Source organism: Chelonia mydas, chromosome 3, assembly GCF_015237465.2.
Source record: "Chelonia mydas isolate rCheMyd1 chromosome 3, rCheMyd1.pri.v2, whole genome shotgun sequence".
NCBI lineage: Eukaryota > Metazoa > Chordata > Testudines > Cheloniidae > Chelonia > Chelonia mydas.
This window is the reverse complement of record NC_057851.1, coordinates 134,375,209-134,402,899: the sequence shown is the minus strand read 5'-3', so window position 1 is coordinate 134,402,899 and position 27,691 is coordinate 134,375,209. Positions and strand designations below refer to the sequence as shown.

Below are 27,691 nucleotides of genomic sequence, written 5' to 3'. Positions count from 1 at the left end.
TGGCGGAACCGCCATCGCCCCGCGGGGCGGGGGCTGGGCGGCAGCGCCGGCGGGTGTTCCAGCCCTGCCAGCGGTGCCTAGGCTCGCTCGCACTGTGGGAGCCCAGGTGACCCTCCCCTAGCAAACACCGCCACGCCCGGCACAGCCGCTGCGCAGCCCGCACGCCCCAGGCCGACCCCGCACCCGCGGCGAACGGGGCCACGAGGGGCGGGCGGGGCGGGCGGCGGCAGCTCCTCCTCTCGCTCTCATTGGAGCCGGCGGCGGCGGGCGGTGGGACGAGAGGAGCCGGCAGGGAGCCGCCGCCGCTGCTGGACCCGGGGCCGCGCCCGGCGTGAGCAGCCTCCGCATGTGAGCGGGGAGCCGCGGCCAGCCCCAGAGCCATGTACTCCGGGAACAGCAGCCACAGCAGCAGCCAGGCGCCCGGCCCGGGGCAGCAGGAGCAGCGGGAGGACCTGCCCCTCTTCAGCCCCAGCACCTACGAGCTCCTGGCGCTGCTCATCGCCACCATCGGCATCCTGGGCTTGTGCAACAACCTGCTGGTGCTGGTGCTGTACTACCGCTTCCAGCGGCTGCGCACCCCCACCAACCTCTTCCTGCTCAACATCAGCCTCAGCGACCTGCTGGTCTCGCTCTGCGGGGGGACCCTCACCTTCGTGTCCTGCCTCCGCAGCCGCTGGGTCTGGGACGCGCCCGGCTGCGTCTGGGACGGGTTCAGCAACAGCCTCTTCGGTAAGGGGGAGGGGAGGAGACCGCACGCCCCCAGCTCCTCCTCACCGCCTCCCACCTCATCCCCCCCCCGCCTATTGCCCACCTCCACCCCCCATTCTCGACCCACTTCACCGCATCCCCCACCCGCCTCACCCTACCGCCCTCCACAACCACCTATTCCCCACCTATCACCGCCTCCCACCTCACCCTACTGCCTATTGCCCACCTCCACCCCCCATTCTCTACCCACCTCACCCCACTGCCCTCCACCACCTATTCCCTACCCATCACCGCCTCCCACCTCACCCCACCGCCTATTGCCCACTTCCCCCATTCCTCACCCCACCCCGTATTCCCTACCCATAACCACCTCACCCCACTGCCCTCCACCCCCCAGCCTATTGCCCACTTCCCCCATTCCTCACCCCACCCCGTATTCCCTACCCATAACCACCTCACCCCACTGCCCTCCACCCCCCACCCCCCACCCACACCCCTCATTCCCCACTTCTCCCAATACCTCACCCCACAACCCCCCACCCCCATTCCTCACCTCACCCCTCCACCCACCTCACTCCACTGCTCTCTACCATCATTTCCCAACCCCATTCCCCAATCACCACCTCCCACCTCACCCCCTTCCCCACCCACCTCACCTCATTCGCCACCTCCACCCTCCATTCTCCATCCACCCACTATCAGAGGTGGATTAGGGGTTTGTGGGGCCATAGGCCAGAGCAAATGGGGGTCCCTCCACACCCTTTCTGCCTGCAGAATCCCTGAAGGAGCACTAGGCATGTGGTGGGAACAGGGTAAACCACTGCGCTCCAACCCCACTCTCCAATGGGAACACCAGGCAGGCAGCAGCTGTGGAGGGGCATTTTTCTGCCCCCGCTCCCCACAATTAGCTGGGACCCCTGGCTATGGTCTGTTGGCCCCGTGACTAATCTGCCACTGCCCCATATCACCACCCACCTTACCGCCCTCCACCCACCCTCCCTACTGCCATCCACCATCTTTCCCACCAGCCCTTCTCCTCTTTCCCCATCCCTGTCCTTCCACTTCCATTCCCTACAACCCTGCTACCATCCACCAACCTATGTACAATCATCCTTTCTCTTATTTCACTTCCTAACTCAAACCTCCACCCACGCCACTTTATCCCCTTCCATCACCACCCTAGCCCATCTCAGTCCCGTTACCACCTACTTGCACTACTTCTACAACATGCTCTACCTTATCTCCAGTTCCCCCATCTGCATAACCTGGTCTCATACCACACTCTGGGACCATCCCAAACCACCGTCAATGTATTTTCCCCACGTCACTACTGACCCTATGCCATTTTATCTCTCCACTACCATATCCCACCAATTTCATCCTCTTATTGATACTATTCGTTTTTTCCTCCAGCACCTGCCTTTCCCTTATTAGGTATCAATAATGTCCAGAAAGGCAGTTTTAGTGTGAAGTCCTGGCAAAGAAGATGATTTCCATGAAAAAGGAATGAGGGAAAACCTGCAGTCTCTGCTTACTGTGCTTTTAGTATGTAGGAGGCTACTGCTTGAAAGTTTGTTTCGTGTAATGACTAACATTTACAAAAAGCAAGCTCAAAGACTGGGACCTTCTGCATGGCAACGTACTTGCGTAGGGTAGATATTATAGCTTATGCCCCTTTTCGGTAACTTTTATTATCAGAAAGAAAACTACTGAAAATTAAGCAGGAAAGCTATAAATGAATCAGAAGTGTGCCTCAACATCCCCTCCTTGCTGCCAAAAGGGTCTGTTTTGAAAACATAGAAACCTCTTCAAAGAAAGTCCTTGATTTATTTGAACATTGTGTGTCATCACTCCTAATTTGTAAGGAAAAACAAAACCTTACGGCGAAGGGAAAATTAATGACTTTAATGACACACCAGACACATCTCTGACCAGCCAGACAGCAGAGAAGTCTGAATATTATGGGGGCCACATCACAATATCAGGAAATTTAGAAGTCAGCTGGGTCTTTGTCTAGAAAGTTATCCAAAACATGGAACATGTTTACTTTTTTTCCACTCTCTGCATCAATTCTGAAGACACACCCGTACTCTTGATTTGTTTAAAAAAAAAAATCATTAGTAACAAAAGTGTAATTTTTGATGCTTCTCTTATCTTGAATGTTCACTTCACCCACATGAAAAACAAGTAGTATTGGTGTTTGTAGCATTCCTAAACTACTGAACACTGTGAAGTACGATTTTTCTGTAGTGACAAGTGCTTCTGAAACCCCTATTTACATTTTTTAAAAAGACATGAACATCTTTCATATTTTACTTTAAGTAATTTTTAGAGACAATTTATGGAAGTCTGATAAAACACGGGTTGTATTCTATCAATGCAGGCTGCTGGAAATAAGAATTTTTCTTTAGTAATTGATAATGTTACAAAAAGATACAGCAATTGCTGTATACAATCAGAAGTAGTTAGAAAGCCAATACTCATATTTCAATTCTTATCAGAAATTCTTTGACACGCGTATACAATACAGAGATGAAGACGGGGTGTACACAAAAAAAATGCACCCGCTCTACAGTCTACCTCCAATAAGCAAGTCCTTTATAAGATTTCCAAACTTCCCAATATAATTTTCATTTTATTTTCAGCTATAGTTAACCTCTAGTAGACAATCAGTTTGGTGGTGGATTAGCTGATCATTTATGACTAGTTTCATTAATGCTACTAACAATCATTTCCACTGTGCAATGGAGGGATGTTGTGGGTGCAAGATGCAATTAGACTGCAAACTCACTAGAGCAGGAACTATTTGCTTGTTTTGTATGGTGCTTAGCATGTTCCTGGGGGTCTTAAAAGTAAACCCATTAGTGCTTGCCATGATAGTAGGACAGAACCCTAATAGCTAATGTTATCTACATCAGTCAGGTATTTCAGACGCTTAAAAAAACCAATGCATCTACCAGTGTTTATTTTGCATGTGACCTCATCCAGAGAGTTTACCATTAAATTTACTTAAGCAATTTAAAAACGCCATTCAATTTACTATTCTTTTTCTCACATATTGCACTGACTTCCAACAGCTGGTTTTTTACATTTTTGTGTTTAAATACATATCCAAACTAAAATGCAAGATAAATGCATTATTATATATAGTTGAAATCATTTTCATTTCCTTTCTAGAAGTGTTAACGCCTTGTCTTTTTTTAATATATCCATACAATTGATTGCTACAACCCTCTCCCCCTGCCACCAACCCACATTCACGCAAACACAACCACATGCCCACACAGAGTTGTTCCAGAAATTCAGAAAAACTTTTAAGGCTGCATCTAGAAGCTGGGCCAGTATTTACACCACAGAATCACTGATGCACATAATTACTTTCCCCCTAGAATTTTCTTCCTCCTTGAATTGCGTAATGGAATTTGATACTTTAATGCATTTTGTTCAATTTCCATATAAAAACAAACTCACTTAACTATATGTATATATAAATAAAACCTGACTATCTTAATTTGAAGGTACTCTAAATTACTGCTAATCTGAATTTTGCTTTTTTTTTTTTGTTCCCAATAATTGTAGAAAGAAGACTGTTTGTTTATAATCTAGACACACATGAAAAAGAACAGAATAGCCAGGCTGTATGTTTACAAATACACCCGTCACTTTAAAAAAACAGGTGCATTCCAGACTACCCAAATTATTGAATAGGAAGAGTTTCACTTACACTTGCATATTAGCGACTTCTAAGGTGGAACTCTGACTTTGTCACGTGCACCATGGCATCTTTCTAAATGTGAATTTAGTGCTCAAAGAGAAGTTGAAAAATGATAGTTCTGAATTTTCTGAAGTTCATGTACTTTTGTAAATAGACCAGGTGCAGCCTTGCACATTCCATTCTCTCACTGTGCCATGGCATAGTGACCTAACAGGGTCATTTCTAGAGTGAACAGGTAGTTCAGTCATCACACATATTGAATTCTTGGCCTTGCAAGTACCAGTTAGTGTTAATTGTGAGGTTAGTTTTTGTGATGTTGACACACGTCCACTGAAAACTTCACTCATTTCGCACTGAACAACCAAAAGAGGTTTAGCTATAATCACTGTTGTTTGTGCTCACATCTTAAATACAGACCAAGGCATTCCTCCCTGGCAGAATAGAGGCTTATTGCATTAGCTTATCACCTACAAAGGCCAGGTTTCAACTATAGTGATCTCATTATATCCTCTAGTAGAATTTACTACCATCACAAAACCACCACACAAACTTAGGGCTGACCTACAAATAGGATATTAGAGTTAAGCATTTGGGATTGAGTTATATTAACCAAGCAGACTGGAGAACATCAGCCCACTCTATCTATGCCTGCTCTGTGGCTTTCTAGTAAGACATAGTTACATGTAAATCCTCTCTTTTCTCATTCTTCACCTCTTGTGCTCACAGATTTCCCCACTGTAAACTTGAACTGTCTTCAGTTGAACGGCTCACATTCTAGGGTGGAGATAATCTTAGATATCAGAGTTATATTCTGCACTTATTTCTTCACACACCACTTGTGCACAAGTCAGCTTTGAAGTGCTATAGGCAAAGATTTTCAAAAGTGATGTCAGGTTTCAGAGTAACAGCCGTGTTAGTCTGTATTTGCAAAAGGAAAAGGAGTACTTGTGGCACCTTAGAGACTAACTAATTTATTTGAGCATAAGCGTTCGTGAGCTACAGCTCACTTCATCGGATGCATACTGTGGAAAGTACAGAAGACGTTTTTATACACACAAACCATGAAAAAATGGGTGATTATCACTACACAAGGTTTTCTCTCCCCCCACCCCACTCTCCTGCTGGTAATAGCTTATGTAAAGTGATCACTCTCCTTACAATGTGTATGATAATCAAGGTGGGTCATTTCCAGCACAAATCCAGGGTTTAACAAGAACGTCTTGGGGGGAAGGGGGGTTGGAAAAAACAAGGGGAAATAGGCTTGAATAGAGACTGGGAGTGGCTAAGTCATTATGCAAGGTAACCTAAGTTAATTGTATCCAATTTGCAAATGAATTCCAATTCAGCAGTCTCTCGCTGGAGTCTGGATTTGAAGTTTTTCTGTTGTAATATCGCAACTTTCGTGTCTGTAATCGCGTGACCAGAGAGATTGAAGTGTTCCCCGACTGGTTTATGAATGTTATAATTCTTGACATCTGATTTGTGTCCATTTATTCTTTTATGTAGAGACTGTCCAGTTTGACCAATGTACATGGCAGGGGGGCATTGCTGGCACATGATGGCATATATCACATTAGTAGATGTGCAAGTGAATGAGCCTCTGATAGTGTGGCTGATGTTATTAGGCCCTGTGATGGTGTCCCCTGAATAGATATGTGGGCACAGTTGGCAACGGGCTTTGTTGCAAGGATAGGTTCCTGGGTTAGTGGTTCTGTTGTGTGGTATGTGGTTGCTGGTGAGTATTCGCTTCAGGTTGGGGGGCTGTCTGTCGGCAAGGACTGGCCTGTCTCCCAAGATTTGTGAGAGTGTTGGTCGTCCTTCAGGATAGGTTGTAGATCCTTGATAATGCATTGGAGGGGTTTTAGTTGGGGGCTGAAGGTGACGGCTAGTGGCGTTCTGTTATTTTCTTTGTTAGGCCTGTCCTGTAGTAGGTGACTTCTGGGAACTCTTCTGGCTCTATCAATCTGTTTCTTCACTTCCGCAGGTGGGTATTGTAGTTGTAAGAATGCTTGATAGAGATCTTGTAGGTGTCAGATGTCAAGAATTATAACATTCATAAACCAGTCGGGGAACACTTCAATCTCTCTGGTCACACGATTACAGACATGAAAGTTGCAATATTACAACAGAAAAACTTCAAATCCAGACTCCAGCGAGAGACTGCTGAATTGGAATTCATTTGCAAATTGGATACAATTAACTTAGGCTTGAATAGAGACTGGGAGTGGCTAAGTCATTATGCAAGGTAACCTATTTCCCCTTGTTTTTTCCAACCCCCCCCCCCCCCCAAGACGTTCTTGTTAAACCCTGGATTTGTGCTGGAAATGGCCCACCTTGATTATCATACACATTGTAAGGAGAGTCATCACTTTACATAAGCTATTACCAGCAGGAAAGTGGGGTGGGGGGAGAGAAAACCTTTTGTAGTGATGATCACCCATTTTTTCATGGTTTGTGTGTATAAAAACATCTTCTGTACTTTCCACAGTATGCATCCGATGAAGTGAGCTGTAGCTCACGAAAGCTTATGCTCAAATAAATTAGTTAGTCTCTAAGGTGCCACAAGTACTCCTTTTCTTTTTGCAAAAGTGATTGTGTGATTTTTGGATGCCAATTTAAGCCATTTTAAGACAGTTTAAAGTTGGTCTGATTTTTCTGAAGGTGGTGGGTTCATGACAGTTTCTGAAAACCAGATCCAAAATCACTAGTTTTCAGTCTTATTTTAAACAGCAAAGTTGTTTTTACAAGACTGCTATTGGTTATACTTTGAAGATAGATATCAAAATGCTGCTGTGTTCAACTAGAGCATATCAGTATTATAGGATAGGTGTGGCATGTACAAAAAAAGACATTGAGACAGCATCTGCTTTTGTATGGCATATTGTAGTTTACCATGTAATTTCTGAGAGGTCAGTAAACAAATATAAGGATACTTATTTCTGTAGGGATTTTGGAACAGTGCACTTTTAAGAGTTCCTGTTTAAAAGAGCCTTTCTTTTAGAGAACTGTTTTGACAGATTGCATGTGTCTTAGCTCCAAAACTTAGACTTTGTCAGCAAACTCCACATTCTAAGGTTTTTCAGTCAGGGGAAAAGTAACAGGGCTTGGAACTCAACTCCAGTGAAAGTTGACTGACTCAGGATCCAATCTGATCCAGGAATATACAGAGCTATTTGTTATGTATTTCCTGCAGTATCCTACTTTTGCATTAATTTTGGTTCATTAGCTGACAAGACCACGTAGTAGTGGCTACTACCCAGGCAGTAATAGGTTGCTCGGGGCCTGCTGTTCACCGTACCAGGCTCTCAGTCCGCTATTATCTTTGGAACCAGGAAGGGTGGTTATTGGTTTGAAAAAGAAAGGAATTGTCAAGATCAGACTGGAAGTATTCTGTGTGATAGACTCCCAAACTCTTAAATCATCTGCAATGTAGGACTAACTTTGTCCTTGTTTCATCAATAATAATCCACTCCTGATTAATTTTTTTCTGAGCAGAAGCAAGAGGAAACTTACCTGTATATGTATTCACAATGGGGACTTTGAAAAGAATGGGCATTTACACCATTACTGTGCCACCATCTGCAGGATTTCCTATACTTAGGGTGGGAAATAATATGGTAAATTTAATTACTACTCTTAAATTTAAGTGAATTTTACATTACCTTTCCCAGATCGTAGCCCCCATCTAGTCCATTAAATCATAAGTGTGGAGCCACAGTGTTTCCAATATGATGGGAAGAGAGGTACTCCAATTAATAGGTGTATTTCAAGCTATAGGAAGTCTCCATTCTGATGGCTTTGTAGGAGCTCTGTACTTGTCCTGGTGAGCACCTCTGCCTGTGAGAATATGAACCTCCTTCCCCTCCTCCCAACCAATGGGGGCCAGTTTGGTAGCAGCTGGCATCTTAATTATATTTAGTCATAAGAGCTATATTCCTGAAGCTATCTGGAAGATTTCCTGTCTAGCATACATTTATCTATCCACGTGCTAGAGAAGATATGTGATAGCTAAAACACAAACCTTTTTAACAGACTCAGTTCCCATTAACTAAAGTAGGAATTTTGCTAAAAGAACACAGAATCAGAGAAACCATTAGATGTACATCTGGTAGCTTGTCATGAATCTAAAAATCTATAGCTAGTAGTGACCACATGCAGACAAATTCGCAACTGCATATTAGGCTGTTTTGAAACCTAATATATGCAGTAGGGCCATGGTTTATTATCAGGGATAGGATTAGTCCTGTACAAGTGATAATACCTCCTGAGGTTTCAGAAAAATGCCTGATCCTCTTGCTACATACACAACTTTAGCCAACACTGATGAGGGTTATTCCACCTATCAAAAATAGTATTCCCATAAATGTTTGCAAATACATTGAAATTTGTCTTAAGCAAGCTCTCAAAAGAATGATGAATTGGTTGCATACAGAGATGATCTTAAGAAAGGTTTCAGAGTAGCAGCCGTGTTAGTCTGTATTCGCAAAAAGAAAAGGAGTACTTGTGGCACCTTAGAGACGAACAAATTTATTTGAGCATAAGCTTTCATGAGCCACAGCTGTAGCTCACGAAAGCTTATGCTCAAATAAATTTGTTAGTCTCTAAGGTGGCACAAGTACTCCTTTTCTTTTTGATCTTGAGAAAGGTATTTTTGAGGCAAGGGTGTTATCTTGCACAGATTTCACTGTCTCATACTCCTAGTGATTTTAGGAAATTCATGTAATCAGTTTGTGGGAACAGTACTCTAATTATGGATGGAAAGCCATGTCCTTACTAACAGCATGCTTTTTTATTGTAAAGATATATTTTGGAACGTATTTTAAACTTCCAGCTCTTAATACCCATTTGTCTGAAAATATTCTTCCCACCCTGTTGGAGAGATCATAGTATATGCAATAGCTAAATTATGGCTCATTAGCTTCACTGATTATTGGATTCTTGAGCTGCAGCATGTACAAATGACATTCCTTGAAAATTAAAGTCTGTTCTAAGTAGACCAGTTTATTAAAGGTGAACTGCCAAGTAAATATTACAATTGAAGGTTTTATGGTCTCCTCCACTAGTGTGAGGAATAAAACTAAAAAGTTTTCCCAGCCATTTTATAGCCTCTTCTCTCTTGGGGAATGCCTTGGAGAACAATGCCACAAACAGCTCTTTGCTAAGGGTGAAATTCACCTAATTCAAACCTTGAAAAGCTTCAAATCATCTTGTATTAAATTGACAAGGAATTTTTCCTTTTTAAAAAAATTTAAGACAAGCTGAGTTTTTCCTTTAAATGTTAGAAGATGATATCCACTGCCAGAGACTCATCTGAAAGTCAAGTTCTGGTCATAGGCTGTAAAAAGTCCATTTGACATAGATTCACCAGCTATTCAATTAGAAGCCCTTCCATACCCAATTTGAGAGCATTTTGCCCTCCACTAACCTCTCTCACACTGTCACCATATGTTGCATTCGTAGCTGTATTCCCACTGAAACTAATGCTATCTGCCAGACAGCTTCATGGACCTGTCCTTTCTTGCAGCAGCAAAGAACTTGCCAGATATACTCTTAGCTTTAGTGGTTTGTCTGAAGCAAATTAATTGCTCACAGGTGTGAACAGTGGATATTAATTCTACAATTGTTTGATAATGGGCCTCGAGACAAAAATATATTTGAAGTCTAAGTTTAATATTTCTTGAAAAGGTTTTCAACCTGTTTAGCTTTGATTGAAGGAAATGCACTTAGTACTAAATATTGCTGAAAATCCTCAGTGATGCATTGTTGTTATCACCAAGAAATGTTCATTTCTTGACATATATTTGTTTGCTAAATTAAACCAGCTCAGATAGGGATTGTCAATGGGACGTAAAGCATCTTATTAGCATGTTGTTGTTTCAGGTCTTTGACCAGAGATTGCTACCATTTGATCGCTGTTCGGCCTTTCGAATGGGTGGAGTTTGCAACTGGGTGTGGCTCCTCTCCCACATTTTTCCCCCCCGCAGAAACAGCATGAACTCCAGGTTGTGCTTTCACTGTATTCCGTATCCTTTTTATTTTAAGTTCCCGCCACCATGTCCCCAACAATCTCCATGCAACAGTCTATTTACAGCACCGGCAGCGCTTTTTGGCCCTCTCCCCAGGACCTGAAGGGAACACTAGCCCTGATGCCCCCCACCATTTCCTTCCTGCCTCTCTATTAGCCTTGGGCTGATTGGATGGGATAAGGAACCAGTTTCCCAACCTGATTTGTCTAATTACCCCATCAGCTTTCTCCAGGGGATGTAATTAACATCTGAGTGATCAGAGTGCAGGCTTACCTCTTCACCCCTTGCACTCGGTCATAGGCTCTCTCTGTCTCTCTCGATGGGCAGGACACAAAATTCATCACCACATTTTGCAATAAGTCAGTAGCATCAGGACGTATATCAAGGACTGAACGGATAAGGAGAATGATGTCCTCTGACTAAAGTGTTAGTTCTGTCTGTGAAGAGTGGGAAGCAGGAATTCAGGTGCTGGGTGAAGCTGAACAAAAACCAGAATTTCTGTATCATGGGAAATACTGATATTTTGTCTCAACTTGGAACAAAGTCAAAATTTCAAATTGTTTTTGTAGAACAAAATGTTCTGAAAAACGTTGATTTGGAAATGTTGAACAATTTCATTTTCACATTTCCAATAAAAGCGAAAATGTTTAAATATTCCCACATTGAAATGTTTAGTTTGTTGAACTGAAATGTTTTGTTTTGAGTCAGTTTGATATTCTACTCCATCTGCTTAAGGTTGCCCAATGCTGCCTTATGGGGTATTAGTTTAACAAAGTCTTTAAGCACTCCCAGGCCTGGTATCAAACTGCACCCTCAGGGCTTCCTCCCTGAAGGCAATGGTTTCACCCTTTCTGGGTCTGTTCTGGCCATAGCTCTCTATCTGGGCCTCTTAACAGTTCAGATTCCCTTCTGGGGATTTATCACTGTCTAATTGTAGGCCACTTCTCCAGTGGTCTATGGTGGGGGACCCAGACATCCACAGTTCTCCAGGTCCCAGCCCAGGGACCCTAAGAATAGCAGCCACGCATCACCATGTCCATTAAACAAAGCTGCTTTCGGTTGCCTAGGCCACTTCCCCACAGCCTTCACCACTCACGCTTACCTAAGGGCTCTTGTACGTTCAGGCCCAGGAGCTCCTCATTACTCCCCCTGCCCCTGCCCCTGCCAGCAGTGAGCTGTCCATGATGCTGCTGTTTCCTTTAGCCAGCCAGGAGCAACACCTGCACTCCTTTAGCTCCAGTAAGGAGCTAACTCTGGTCAGCACTGCAGCTTCTTTTATACTAGCCCGTAACCCTCTGATTGGCTAGCCCCTTGCAGCCTCCCCTCCTGATTGCGCAGGAGGCAGCCAATCTCTCTAGACCACTTGGTAGACTTAGCTCCACTTCTCCTTTCCTGGGAAAGGTGTGGCAGGAACCTGAGGTCTCCAACGAGGGTTGACGTTTAGAAGTAGTGATATAGAGATGTGACTCCTGGGAAACTTGGTCTGATATATCATTACATATATACTTCTACACCTTTAGATTCATCAGTCTAGAACTGATGGGCTCACTTTAACTTCTGCCAACAACAGGAGAAAACATCTATGAAACATCAGTGAATTTGCGGTCTTTACTGCTCTCAGATTTTCCTTCCAACTTGAGTTCTTATCAGACCTCCCAGCAAGTAAAACAACAACAATGGGTAACAATACTTCCTGTTATTGCCCATTTTTTCTGCCTCATAGAAAGTATGAATCATAAAGAATATCTTCTTAGACAGTAGGAAAGGGGAAAGAAAGACAGGAAACATATCTGAGTAATGGTGTTTTGGCAATTTTCTAAATAAGCACACTGAAGTAGGGGAACACAACAGGGGGAGCCCTGAATACAGAATTTAATAGAATCATCAACAAATTGAGGAATCTTCTCCCCTCCACAAAAATGTCTATTTAGTTTTAGTAATTCTGTGATTAGGATTTTTCCACTCCTCCCCTGCTCCTCTCGCTTTCCAGTACCGATCAGTACTTTGAGAGTCTCTTAATAACTCCCACTGCTTAAAGGAGATGATGTACTAAGTGCTAGTTCAGCACCACAGGGGAAGTGTGGCATTGAGGCACACACAATACATATTGGAACAGTGCTAACTGCATTTGAAGTGTGGAATTGTTCAGTACTATATCTAGAGACCACTCAGGCTAGATTATCTCACAGGGAATAGGATCTGTGAAAAATGCATGCACGTGGTGTTCGGCACAGTTATGAGCACTTTTACTCTGAAAAATAGGCTGACTAGCCAGCATGCCTCTAAATAACTCTCACGCACAACTATGCATAGAAACTTAGGAAAGAAACAGTTCATTGGACTAAATTTTTTCACAAAAATACATTTAGCCTGAAGAATTCATTCCCACAGTATACAGAGGCTAACAGTACATTTCAAAATATGAGACCATTTGTATGAATAAGAATAGCACCTGGAATTTCACTAGCTGAAACATAATGACAAAGGCCATCAATCCTTGTCATAGGATCATAGAATCTTAGGGTTGGAAGAGACTTCAGGAGGTCATCTAGTCCAATCCCCTGCTCAAAGCAGGACCAAACACCAACTAAATCATCCCAGCCAAGGCTTTGTCAAGCCGGGCCTTAAAAACCTCTAAGGATGGATACTTTAGGTTGTTAGCAGATAACCCAACCAGATCAGGAATAAATTGCCAACCCCTCTTATCTGTTTAATATTGCAGAGTTATGTACTTTGTGGGGTTTGACAGCATAGACCATTATTTGAGAGTCAGGTAGACAAACAAAACTAAATCCTCTTTGTTTTGCTTAGACCTGTCTATGCAAATATGGCTGGAAAAAGAGGAAAGAATTCTAGATTATTAGTGCTCAGACACAGCTAGTGTTTGACTAATAAGAGGCTCATAGAGTTCAGCTATTCATAGTTGGGTAAAGCATGTGGTGCTGCGTCTAGGTGCCTTGTTCCAGCTTCCAGAAACAATAAATTCTTTATTCTCTAACCTGAGGATACAAATATCATCCTAAATTAAACTATAATCTGATGCAGATTTGTGTTCTGTTCAAACATCAGGGTGATCATGGATCTCTGTTTCCCTGGGTGGTTTTTCCAGAAGTATCATGTCAAAAAGACAGGGAACTTTTAACTCCTGGGGTGGATGTTCCATTAAGTCCCTTTTCCTGTCACCATATGATCCATCTAGTTCAGTATCCTATCTCAGATAAATTTGCCCCCATGGGAAGGTGAAACTCAACTGATGCAAGTTCCTCTGAAGCACAGATGAAGCAAGCAAATCAACATTTTTACATTGCTGAAAACATAATCCTTCATATGAAGCTCTTACCTGTGATCTACCCTTTGCTCCATCAATCCTGATGATGCAAGGATTTAGCTTTAGTATTTGGCAGAGATACAGGAGTGTGTATTGGCTATGGAGACTTAATTTTTAAAATGTAAATTAAACTGTCCTCTGTCTAACGAGAAAATTTGAAAAATACAATGCACTGAAGATAAAAGTATAGTTGAAATAAACTGAGCTGAAACCCAGTATAAAAAGGAGAATCTGGAGAGTGAAAGCATTCTAAATATTGTAGGTAAATTAAAAAACAAAAAGTTAGGGGTCACATCCTTACACAGACAAGACTTCCATTGACTTCAGTATGAGTTTTGCCCAAGTAAAGACTACAGGATTAGGCCCATAAACTCTTTTCACAATGAAATATAAACAACTTAATTCAGGAACCTCATTGATGATACATCAGGAGAGAATTTGCATGTAATCTGTAAACTAAATGAAAAAAGCAAGCACTAAATTTAATGAATATGTAATTGTAAGGATGAATGCAATGTAGGGAAAGTTACATATGCTTTTATTTTTAACTGCATATTTGAAACCACTTATTCACTTCTGTTAACTACATTTTACACCAAAACCAGCGGATCGAAAGGATTAATTTATTTTATATATTTATTATAAAAATTACTTTGAGTCAACAGACCAGGTTTCAAGGGTAAGCTGATAGATATACACACTAGGTTCTGGGTGATCCAGTAAGTAACTCTGATGACAGATGTACATTCTGGAGATGCTGATAGTGCCTTCACATTTAAGGTTGCTTTCCATGTGCACTTAAGCAGGGCTTCGCTCTTTTTGCTTTGTATGAAGAACCTACTGCACATGATCTTTGATTTAAGACTGACTTTTCTAAAGATCCTCAAGTAAATCTGTTAATATGTTCAGGAATTAATTAAAAGTGAGACCTTTAAGAAAACTTCTATTTGTGTCATTTTTGGGGCCTCTCAAATCAATGGCTTCTTACTAACCCTTCAAACCACTGATGGTCAACCTGTGGCCCGCGGGCCGCACGCAGCCTATCAGGATAATCCACTGGCAGGCTGTGAGACAGTTTGTTTACATTGACCGTCCATAAGCATGGCCGCCCGCAGCTCCCAGTGGCCGCGGTTCGCCGTTCCCAGCCAATGGGAGCTGTGGGAAGTGGCAGCCAGCACATCCCTGTGGCCTGCGGCTTCCCGAAGCTGCTATTGGCCACGAACAGTGAACCACAGCCACTGGGAGCTGTGGATGGCTGTGCCTGCGGATGGTCAATGTAAACAAATTGTCTCGCAGCCCGCCAGTGGATTACCCTGATGGGCCACATGTGGCCTGCAGGTTGCCCACCACTGCTTCAAACTTGCTGTATTGTTAAAACTCACTAAAACTTCTAGAAATAGGTATATTTGAAGAAATTAGGTTATTATGAGGTTGTAAGTAAGCAAACTTAACAATTATTCTTTACCTGTGCCCTCCCTTGTCATGTTTGATTATCTTGGTCACTGAATACATTTGATATCAAATGGATTACATCTAGAAAGAAGTCATGTTTCTGACCATCAAACTCCAAGTAACAGCAGGGAGAGATTTAGCTGCCTCACTGGTTGATCATATCCTAATGGATGTACAAATTTCAGCAGCATAAATCTTTTCCAAGATGTCACATATGCCCCAACTGTTGCTTGAAACCTTGGGTGAAACCCTGGTCTCCCTCCATGTCAGTAGTAAAACTCCCATTGACTTTAATGAGGCCAAGATTTCACGCATTGCCTCCAAGTTACATATTTCCTTTTAGGCTTCACTAAACAATGAGTAGAAAAATGCCGTTCGGAATATGTCTACAGTGGAGCTGGAGGTGTAATTTCTGGCTTGGATAGACATAGCCATGCTACCTTTGATCACACTAGCATAGTAAAACTAGCAGTGTAGCCATGGCTATGTAGGTGGTGAGACAGACGAGCTGCCTTGAGCACATACCTAGGGTTTCACACTGGAGCGTACTCAGGGTGGCTAGCCTGCCTGCTACCTGTGCAGCTGCAGTTATGCTGCTATTATTAGTACGCATCTGTCAAGGCTGATTCTGCACTCTGGCACTTTGAGTGCAGAAGGTGGGGGCCCACAAGGATTCTAAAAATTAATACTGGCCACTCCAGGCTTGTATTAAACTCCCAAGGTTACAGCTTTTCTCTGACCTTGGATTGGTAAATGCTGCCAGCACCCAAGTGCAGAACCCCTTTAAGAGCCCAGGAAGGTGCACTTGTGGGATACCCTCAAGCCCTTTCACCACCCCCACCCCCACGGGGAAAATCTGAGAAAGGAAAATAAAGAAAATTAGCTGTTGCCCCCAGCTAAAGAAACATATGCACAAACCTCTTAGGACGCCAAAAATCCAATCCTGTTTTTAAAAAAGGTAAATTTTATTAAAAACAAAAAGAAAGAAAATTCATCTGGAACTTAGGCTTTTGCTAGATTTAAAAAACCCACTTACAAAAAATAAACATCAACAACAACCTTCTTGAGGTCCAGCTTAAACGTTGCAAGCAAAACAAAAAAGCATTTGGGGTCAGCACAGAGGAGTCCAAAAGCTAATAAGAAATAAACCTAATTGCATCTTTCTAGACATATTCTGATTTATGAGGTGGTTTTAGGTATGATCTGATGATTTCCATACCTGACAAAAAGCTTTTTACAGCATAGTCCCAGCCCTGTCTCTGCTCTGTCCCGTCTCTAGAGAACAACAACAGAACAGACAAAGGGAAGTTTTTCCCAATTTTAAAAAGTTCTAGCCCTCCCATTGACTCTCTTGGTCAGGTGCCCACTCTTTTCCTTTTACCTGTGGACTTTAACCCTTTACAGGTAAAGCAAGTAGAGAACAGCTACTAAGAGGGATTTTATAGCTAACTGGCTGGCTGGGTGTCCATAAAAGGGAGCTACCCTCATGCCCACTTCATTTATCACAGCATCAGAGCTAGCTCAGGTAGGCATAACTGGAAATTACATCTTCTGCTCCTGTGTAAAAATACCTTCAGTCAACTGGAGCAAACCATAGAAGCCTGATCGTCTGAGAGTGGCAATACCAGAAAAAACAATTCCATATACAGCTGAAGTTTCCCTCTGAGACTAAGGCCCCTATTATTTTTTCCTTCTAAAAGGGTGTTACATAAATGTGTGTAAGAACAATATGGTGCACTTTAAATAGTTAAAATCTTTGTGTGTTTATGTTTCTAGGAGAATGTTGTCTGTTGGAGTGGTTGCCAATGTCGTGAGGCAGAGATTACGTTGCATGTTACAATGAAAAAGTCACTCTTGTGGACTCTAGTTCTTGTTTCAACTTTTCATATAAATAGTCATTCCAACAGAGAGTCTGTGTTTGAGCCATGTATGGAAAACACACTGGACCTAAGCAAGTGAAAACTGATTTGCCTAAGAGAGACACCTCATTAGATGTCTGTATGTGGAATGATTGATTCGAGTGGGCACCTCACTGTATGTCTCCACTTTCACATTTCAGAGTAAAGTTTGTTTAACAATGTATTTTGAATATTGTCACTGAGAAGAGCACAGTCCAGGCTAATGACAAGAGGTAACATTTTCAAAAACACTTATGTAACTTAGTGGTCTAAAGCTCCTAAGTGCCTCATTCATTTCTGAAAATGGTACTTAGGCTCCAAAGTAGAGCTGCATGAATAATTGATATTTTCTATTCAGTCGCTGAACAAAAAAACCCAGAAGATTCATTTGAACTGACACTGAACTTTTCTGTTTGTTTATTTTTTCCTTAACAAATGAAAAAAAAATTTTTTGCCCAGGTCAAACAAAACTTTTTGTATGTCAGTTTGAAACATTTCATTTCAAAACAAAACATTGATTTAAAACAAAACAAAAACTGGTTCTTTGCACAAATGTTGATTTGAAACATTCTGACATTTCTGAAGTGTTTGTTTTTTCAGCCAAAAATATTTGCCAAATTCAACCCAAATAGTTTCCATGCTCTGAAAAATGATTTTTTTCAGCAAATTTACTATTTGCCAAATTTTTGTTGCCCAGATCTACTCCTCAGTCACTTAGGTGACTTTGAAAACTTTACCCAAAGCCTCTTCTAGAATTACTTAATCTAAAATGCAGAAAGTTGCAACAGGTATTTCAGCATTTTCTGGGGAAGGTACTTAAAGAACAGCATCCCCGCATCATTTTTGTTTGTTTTGATGGTGGCTTCTCCATCCTCATCAAAAACTAAATTCCAGACTTCACAGAAATGGGGGTGCGGAGCACCAGGGTCAAGCTATACATGGGCAATCAGATTATTCCACATTTCCCTGAACCTTGTGTAGTCACTTACAGTACAGCAAAGTGAGTGCCAATAGTTACCATGCTAATTTGGTAATCTTTAAATTGACACCCATGTTGCAATGGTGTGAGTAGCTGCACAATGTACAAGCAGTGGAAAATCTGGCACACATGTTTGGCTAGCTCTGGTCCTGCTTGGGGATGTAAATTGTGTGTCCCCTATGCCTTCTTCTTGCTGTGTCCTATCAGCACAAGATGAGGCTCTGACAGATATGACAAATACAGGCATAACTTGAGACTATTGTATCCACTCTATAAATGTTATCTGTATCTCAGAGACAGGGATCATAGGCCGCTGGTTGGGAAGGGTTACAAAGCTCCACCCAGTAACTAAAATCCATATGATATTAGCATACAATCCTTTTCTAATTCCTGATCAGCTCTTTTGAAGCCCATGCTCTTCAGCATAATTTGTTCCTGATCCCGAATCAAGTACGCTGCCCTAATGAAGAACCTGTCATTAAAGAGCTTTCTTCCTAGTTGTCCAGAGAACCTTCTGTATCTTCACTTCCCTCTCCTGCTCTGATAAAAGCTACTCTTCTTGCAAAGAATCCACTGAAGAAACAAATTGTGCAGGATTCAGGGTCAAGGCCACGTGCCCGGTTTTCTATGTGCTAGACACCATTGTCTAGTCCCAGCTACCATCTTCCTTTTCTTAATGATGAGTTTGCAGATACCAGCATAGAAAGGAAGTTCTCATACTAAAAGAGAGCTACCTTGTTTCTACAGAGTGTCTGGTGTTTTCTTCTTCTTCCATTGAGCTTCAATCAGTTAATGTTCATGAACCCCTCTCATTACTTCTAAGGGAGGTATTCTACTACTACCATCACCACCTGCATTGATTGTGTACCTTCCTTACAGCGATCTTAAAACAATATCTTACTAACATTTATTAAGCCCCCCCCAGTACTCCTGTGAGGTAACCAATTAATATTATACCTGTTTTACTGATGGATACTTTGACACAGGATACACGGAGGCAGAGACAACAAATTACATCTACCTTCAAACATGCTTATTTGCTCCTCTAAAATTAATTTTAATATGGTGCCTACTGAGACTACTGTTAACATCTGTTATATTGGTCATCCTTAAGGCTTAACCGTTTCCCAAAGTGAAAAAAGTTTCAGTCGTCTATGATTGATTTTGAAGATTTTCTTCAGGGCATAATGGGTTTTCCCATTTCAGGGAATAATAAGACCTGAATGTTCAACAGTCTCACAGCAAAATAAAAGCTGATTTTGATAAATACAAGTCTCCATGCAGAAAACAAACATTTTTTGTGCATGACAAAATATCCATTCTATTAGAAAGGACATATGTAAATTCTGTTAGAGAGATTTGCATGAAATAAATACATTTGTCTTTAGGATTTGCTGTTAAGAGAAGAGACACACTTGCTAGATCAACAGTGGTAGCACAGGGCTTTGTTTGACTGAAAATTGCACTATGTGAACAAAATAGACACTGATCATTAATTTCCACAACTCATGCAGAGTCAAATCCTGCAGTCCTGATTCAGGCAAAACTCCCATTGAAGAGAATGAGTCACAACAAAAGTGCTGGTAGGATGTACTGTTCAGTACTGACCTTAATCTAAGGCTCCTGTCATGCTGTATTCATTAGAAGTGTGGGCTTGAAATGTGCCCGCAATTCAAAAGAAAAATATGGTGTTGAAACTCCCACTGTAGCTTCTGTGAGAGTTCAGCTGTCAAAAGTTGGAATTCTACCTAGTCATGTTGTTTGGGAGATTTAACTGTGCCTTTCAGAACATTCAGATGTTTTGATTGCTTTTACATTTATTCTTCACTCTAAATTTCCTGGGTTTCTAATAGGAAACCACCTGTTGGTGGTTTACAACAGCATTTCTTTTATGGTGGTTTTACCCTTAAATGTACCTGCAACATTAACTCCCACTTAACCAAGCTGTATTTATGACTATATAAATTAACCTGACCCTTCTTCCTCTTCCATATGCCACGCATAGGCTGTGAAGTTCAGAAGTTGCATAGCAATCAGATTCTGAGACCCTTACTCGCTTTGAGTAGTCCCTTTGAAATCGATGGAATTATTTGTGGAGGGAGCTGCACTCAATAGGCTTAAAGATGTCAGAATCGGACCCATAACGTGTAGTTTTTCAGTAACTGATGAGAGGTGGTAAGCCTCCCCTGCTGACAGACTACTAGTGGGATGACAATATATTCATGACTCTCTACTTATTGATCACAATTACCTTTCTTTCCTTTATTTCTCTTTACAGGAATTGTTTCCATCATGTCCCTCACTGTTCTTGCCTACGAGCGCTACATTCGAGTCGTTCATGCAAAAGTGATTGATTTCTCTTGGTCCTGGAGGGCCATCACATACATCTGGTTGTACTCGTTAGCTTGGACAGGAGCACCCCTTCTAGGCTGGAACAGATATACACTGGAGATACATGGACTAGGTTGTTCAGTGGACTGGCAGTCAAAAAACCCCAGTGATGCCTCCTTTGTGCTCTTTTTCTTTCTTGGTTGCCTAGTGGCACCTGTTGGGATCATGGCCTATTGCTATGGCCACATTCTCTATACAATACGAATGGTGAGTTGAAACAAGCAAGCAGCATATGCAATGAATAATTTCAGTGAAAAGGTAAATGAGTAATTGGTCTCTGGAGATGTACATAGTCCCCAAGGTTTTATTGATAAGATATCCAATGCAAAGTTAATGTACATAAAGGGTGGGATTTTTCATGCCAAATTTCCATTCATTTTAATGGGAATTTGGTATCCACATCCCTTTGGCAACTTTGACAGTTTCAGCCTAGAGTACAGTGCTCTTTATCTCAGGTGGTATGGGGCAGCATGGAGAATCGTGTACAGTAGAACCTCAGTGACAGACACCTCGGGAATGAAGGTTGACCATAACTCTGAAATGTTCCGTAACTCTGAACAAGAGGTTATGGACTTCAGCCACGGGGGAAGAGAGTCAGGGCTTCTGATCCTTGGGGTGCCAGGTTTCCTGACAGAGGGCTCAGGGCTTCTGCCCCATGGGAGTACTGGGGCACAGGGCTTTAGACCTGGGGGGTGTAGAGGCTTGGGGCTCCCTACGGCTGTGTTCTCAGCTTCAGCAGGTGCCGGAGCTCTAGTTATGGGGCGAGCACTGGGGCTGAAACTGGCACTCCCCTCGTAGCTAAAGCACTGAGCCCTGATAACCCCCACAGGGCTAAAGCAAACAATAGAGCTGCAGGACTGAAGTTCTGAGCCCTGGAGTTCCCAGCAGGGCTGAAGCTGGGAGGGGAGCCATGAGGCTGAAGCCCTGAGCTCAAGTGCTCCCCTCTGGTCTAAAGCCCTGAGTCATGATGCTCCCAAGGTCAGAAGCCCCAGGTCACCGCACCTGGGACCCTCCCCTCCTCACCCCCTGATGGGTGCAGCCCCGACCCTCCTTGGCTGAAGCCCAGAGCCCTAGGGCTAAAGCCTGGAGGCACTATCATATTTGCTGGAATTTTTTTTGTCTGCGCTGCTGCCTGATTGATTACTTCCAGTTCCACAGGGCGTCCTGTTGATTGGTAAGTCCATAACTCTGGTGTTCATATCTTCTGAGGTTCTGCTGTACTGGCAATTCTCATGCTATGCATAGTCTATATAGATAGATAGAAATAAATCTCCAGAATTGTTCTTTCAGCACCACCATATTCATACAAAATTTGAGAAAAAAGAAACACACACAGTCAGAGACCAGAAACTTTCTATGTTAATGGATGGGTGCATGTTAGTTTCCTAAAATACTTACGTTTGAATGAAGAAAAAGTAATCGGAGGTCATTTGATATGTCATTCTTCAGCACATTCATTTTCCTGTATCTCCTCAAACTATATCTGCACCTTATTGACTACACATCATAAATGAGCAGGAAACACACCTGTTCAGTTGCAAAAGAACTAAAGAGTCTTGAAATGGGATTAATAGTCTCTGCTCCTAAAAAACTGTAGGCTAGGGAATTGAGAATTAACAAAAATTAAGAAAAATTAAGCTATTCATTGCATTTGTTTTCAGCCTTTTCCCTTTTTCCCCCCTGCAGCTTCGCTGTGTTGAAGATTTTCAGACCATTCAAGTGATCAAACTCCTAAGATATGAAAAGAAAGTGGCTAAAATGTGTTTTTTAATGATCTCCACATTCCTTATCTGTTGGATGCCTTATGCAGTGGTCTCCCTTTTAATAGCTGCTGGCTACGGCAACCTTGTAACTCCAACAGTGGCTATCATCCCATCTTTCTTTGCCAAATCAAGCACAGCATATAATCCAGTCATCTACATCTTCATGAGCAGAAAGGTAGGTTAATCACAAACTTACTTACCTGAGCAGTCAAAGGAAGCATATGGCACAGCTGTGAGGATTATAGTGGATATGGAATCCAGTTTTCAAACCTGAACACTTAAATTAAGGGAAGTTAATCACTCTCATTAGCAAAAGGTCAGAAATTGGCACAGAGGTGTCGAAATACCCACCCGAGCACACAAATATGGAATTATTACATCACATCCTCCCCATGGCAACGCTGGCAAACAGGGCGAAAACCAGACTCTTCCATTCCTCTCTGTCATTTGCTGCTGCTTCCATCACAAATATGGAAACAGATATCCAAACTTTAGGTGTCCAAGTCTGAATGTGTTTAGCTCAATATGTCCTTTAAAGCAGATCAGACTGGAAATGTATCCAAACTGTACCCATATTGCACCCAGAACTTTGGTGATTCAGAGGAAGTTCAACCCAGATCAGAAGCATCCCAGAACTACAGCAAGGCCTCTAACATCCGTCTTTAATTTAGAACTGCTATAGCAATCTAATGACAGGTTTCAGAGTAGCAGCCGTGTTAGTCTTCTTATAGCAATCTAGGATTTTAGCATCCTCTGCTTTACTGTTACAGTTTAGCAGGTTGCTGCAGTGCTCAGGTTAGGGTCTCTGAGAGACTCTAGATTGGATTAGAGAAATAATGATACCTAACTCTTTTATAGCACTTCTTTTATCAGAAGGTATCAAAGCACTTTACAAAGGAGGTCAGTATCATTATCCCACTATACAGATAGGGAAATTGAGGCACAGAGAGATGTGATTTGCCCAAGGACACCCAGGAAGCCAGTGGCAGAATCAGGAATAAAACCCATGTTTCCTGAACCTTAGTCCAGTGTTCTATCCCCTAGACCACAGTGTCTGGGTTTTACTATGAATTTAAATAAGACTTCAGTGGAATGCTTCTGCAATGAAATCCAAGAGGTATGGATGCTTTAAAACAAAAACAAAACAAAAAAATAAAATAAAAAAAACCCAAACACAAACCACACATATTTGACTATGGAAAGTTTTACACAAAATATTGATGTGACACTTTCCTGAGTTAACACTTATATATGAAAAAATAAGTGTTATTTTAACCAAAGGTATGTCCATTAATATATTAAGATAAGGATGTTCACTAGAGCTGACTGGAAAAAACAGATTTTTGGTAAAAAAAAAAAATGTATAGATTAAAATTTTGTTTTGTCACAAATTGGGACAGAGAGTCAAAATTTTGAATTTTGTTCATGAAGTTTATTCCAGAAGTTTCTTTGGGCTAATCAAAAGGTTTTGTTAAAATAAAACAGCAACAACAAAAAAACCCCACACATTTCATTTTGACTTCAACCTTTATTTTTTTATAAATAAAATACAAAATACAATATTTCTAATTTAAGTCATTTCAAAAATCAAAAAACATTCTGTTCTGAAAATGTCAAAAATGTTTTGACGTTTTTAAAATATTCCATTTTCAATTATTTCAAAATGAAAATTTTGTCAAAACTGACATGTTCCTGTCGAAAGTTTGCTTTGCTAGTTTGGCATTTTTCCAATGGAAGGATGTTCACTCAGAATAATTTGTGAATTGTAGCGAATTGCATTTTGGAGCAATTGAAACAGGGGAACAAAACAGAAAACACTTGCTTTGTATGAGAAAATGGAGATTTAATTTTATAGGCTTCTTTCCTAGTCTTTCTTCTGAGCATTAGGCTACTTCTCTAATGGCAGTAGCCAACGTATCCAAATAAGCTTTTACAGGACAAAAGGGAATGGAGATTTACAGATCAACATATTTATAAAGACACTTGTGAGGAAGCTAGGCATCACTATGAAAATTCACTTGTATCATAATAAAGATAACCACCACTATGAAGCAAAGCATCATTTGGCAATAGCCTACACATTGCAGCCCATCTAAACAAACTTCCTAGTTTACTTTAAGCAGAGTTTCAATACAACAGAGTTCTCTATATACACAAAGTAGCATAATGTGACAAAGAAAAGAGAAGTGTGAATGTTTTCTGAAAGGCTTTCCCTGACTTTTGGTTACCTTTTAGAGATGAAGTTTTCCAGGATCTCCCACTTGGGCTTTGCAGTCATGTACATAAAGAACATTTGGAACTGAGTGATTTTGATGTAGCAGATCTGACTCAATCCCCAGATCACAAACTGATTCCCAGTACAATAGAATAGCAACCACATAAACCACTGAAGCTCATGGGGACCCATCAACTGAGTGACATTCTGTAGGGTTGATTTCTACATGGGCTTAATTCATCCCAGACATAATGTCTAGAGCTGGTGGGAAGTTTTCTGACAAAACATAACTAAGTTTCATTGGAAAATGCCAATTTTCTAGCCCAAAATGTTTGGTAGACTCTATTGCAGATAAGACAAAACGTTTGCCAAAACACAGCCATGTTTCCACTGGAGATCTGCTGGGATTCCAGTGTGAGCAGCCCCATAGCAGAGAGCCTGGTTGGAGTCACATTTCCAGGTACTGTTAGGCTCACTCACCCCACTCTGCAGCAGATGGCTTCCCAGCCCCTGAATTGGCGCTGGGTCTCCAGGAGCTGTCAGCAGAGCCCTAGGGATCATTGGAAGCAGGCTGTCTACCAGGCAGTATTCCTCAGGGACACAAAGATGGGGAAATGATCGCAGAGGGTAGCCCCTAAAAATGCAGAGGGGTCAGCCACCAAGGACTCTCCCACCCATATCCTGAAATTGAAGCGGGGGTGCTGGGGCTTTTTCAGAGTGTGGTTTTTGAGGAAATGCCCAACCATGATTCCAGGGATTTCTTTAGATCCCCTTCAAGATGTTGCCAAATTAATTTGTTTTGTGTTAAACTGGTGAGTTACCTCAGGGATCAAGTTCACTTTGAGTTTTTCAGGTTTGTGAAGATTTGGAAGTACTGTACACATGTTCTCATGGTGAAAGAAACCATATTTGCCACATTTAACACAGTTCTACTCTTGGAAGCCTTAAAATTCTATCTAATCAGGAGAGTTGCCACTGAGTATCTTGCATTAAATATCTGTAAAGTAAGTTCACATGTATCATAAGTGATTGTGGTTAAAATCGGGCAGACAAGTGCAGATCACATCCCAGATCTAAATCAATTAATGGGGGGAAGCATTTAATAGTTTTCCTTCCCACTACTATTTTTACTCAAAAGGAAATTAGTTAGTTCATTGTTGCCAACCATTGGGATAAGTTCATAAAATTTGGTGTTTAATAAAGTTCCAGTTTCTGGAGCCACACAAATCACAGGAGAAACTCCGATTCTTTTATTTTTTTTTAAAATGATTGTAGAGTAAAAAAAAACTTACCATTATGAACTCTAGAGGATCCAAAATCTTGATTAAGCCAAATTCATGATTTTTGCAGTACCTGACTGATGATTGTTGAATATTTGAAGTTGGCACTATTGAGTTCATGAAAAAAATTATTAGAACGATTCTAAAGCAACATATGCTCATATGCACAGTAACCAACCCCACCACAGGGTGGCTCTGCGAGTGCTGTGGTACACCACCTCCCCTCCAGGGGGGCGGTACTGTACTCTGTAGAAAAGAGCTCAGAGACAAGCATTGCAGGCTGCCTTGCCCCCTCTCCATAGCCAGTTCCTAGGCTATTGTGCCTGGCCTACTGCCCTTACTTGCATGAATCCTCTCCAATTAGCTCCCAGTCTCTCTGGAGTCCAGTTCCCTGTTCCCTCCTTTTCCTGTTCTCTAGGGATTATGGAGCCCTCTACTGGCAACATATTTAACTGAGTAATAGTGATCTCAACCAGCTAGTTGTTCCCCTCCAGCTCATTTGAGTGTGTGGGGTACATAAGGAGGAAAGGTACCCAGTAATGAGCCAGTAAATTCATTGAACTACTCCTAATAATTCAAAACCAGTTGGCAACTACAGAAACTGGTATAACAATTCACTGAGAACTACTTGATACACTTGTCATTACTGGATGCATTGTGTGAAAGTGAGAGTTTTGAAAGGTGTAATTTAAGTCTAATTTTTCCTCTTTGCAGTTTCGACGATGCCTTTTGCAGCTCTTGTGCTTTCGCCTGCTAAGGTTCCAGAGGACCATGAAAGAAATACCAGTGTTAGGGAATGAAAAGCCAATAAGACCAATAGTTATGTCCCAGAAAGCTGGGGACAGGCCAAAGAAGAAAGTGACTTTTAGCTCTTCCTCAATCATTTTTATCATCACTGGTGATGACACTCAGCAAATGGACAACAGCAGCAAACACAATGGCACGAAAGTAAATGTGATCCAAGTAAAGCCACTATAAGGGCTAAGCTACAACATGTGTCAGAACCTGAATGGATTTTAGCCAATTAAACTGTTTGGTCATCTTCTTTGATGATAGTGTAATGAAGAAAGCACTGTCCTTCAGCTGTGAAATACTGAAGCAATTCAGTGGGTGAAACTCTGTGAACAATTTAATCGTGGTAACAGTATAGAAATATTTACATTTGTACCCAACATGTTGCTGGACTCTGAATTTTTTAAAACATGATCAATCAGCATTCCTTGCACCATAGACTTACCAGGGAAATGCAGGGAGTTTCTGAAGTAGGACTTGGGTTTGCTGACCAGAAACTGATCTTGACAAAAAAAGTTGACTTTCAAATTGCCCCCTCTACAGTCAGACACAGTACAAAGCCAGTAGAAAGTTGCCCTTTGTTTAGTCAAAGTTGTCCTGTTGTTGTTTTGGTGCTACTCATTAGATGCGCTTAACCACTCTGAGAGGTGTTCTGGAGAAATAAAAATATATATTTTTAGAAAAAGGACATAAAGGCACTGGTGAAGAGATGACAAAAAGGAGAGTATCCAAAATTTTACACACCACTACATCCTGCTTTAGTTTAAAAAACCAAAAAACCCAACCATCCAAAAAACAAAGAGAGGAAAATATAGATTAGCAGGGACTGAAAACCAAACCAAACCCATACACACATTTATCATTTCATGGAACAGAGGCCCTGACTACTTTTTGATAATTAAATCTGCTGTGATATTTTTGTGAGAGTAGCAGGAGTCAACCCAGCTGCTTCTGCTTAAATTTCAAATCTGAGTAATAACTTTTCCTTCTTAAAATGCACTCAGCAGAACAGTTACAGAAGTTACTCTGTACTTACCTTCGTAAAAAGTCATGGGAATTATTGCTGGCACAAAATAGTTGCAGTGCTGCACTCCAGAGGTAGCTGCATTTCAGCAGTAGCCAAGTAATTCCTGTGTTGGTTGGG

General features: G+C 41.7%; 1 protein-coding gene and 1 long non-coding RNA gene across 3 annotated transcripts in view; one reads left to right on the top strand and one right to left on the bottom strand.

Annotated features, from left to right (window-relative positions):
* Positions 1-295: 295 nt before the first annotated feature.
* On the top strand, positions 296-26,742 carry OPN3 (opsin 3). Its single transcript, XM_037895315.2, has 4 exons — positions 296-729; positions 20,385-20,704; positions 22,184-22,435; positions 26,470-26,742. The coding sequence occupies exons 1-4, from the start codon at positions 381-383 to the stop codon at positions 26,731-26,733; spliced, it is 1,185 nt and encodes a 394-aa protein (XP_037751243.1). The 5' UTR covers positions 296-380; the 3' UTR covers positions 26,734-26,742.
* The window catches only part of LOC122465132, a 65,746-nt gene continuing 58,607 nt past the window's right edge, over positions 20,553-27,691 (bottom strand). The window contains exons 2-4 of one of the 2 annotated variants that reach the window (XR_006289720.1): positions 24,489-27,691; positions 22,461-22,537; positions 20,553-20,686 (exon numbers count right to left, since the gene is read on the bottom strand). This is a non-coding gene — a long non-coding RNA (uncharacterized LOC122465132). Of the gene's footprint in view, positions 20,687-22,460; positions 22,538-24,488 lie in introns of those variants that run through there. The other variant, XR_006289719.1, reaches the window with a different exon arrangement.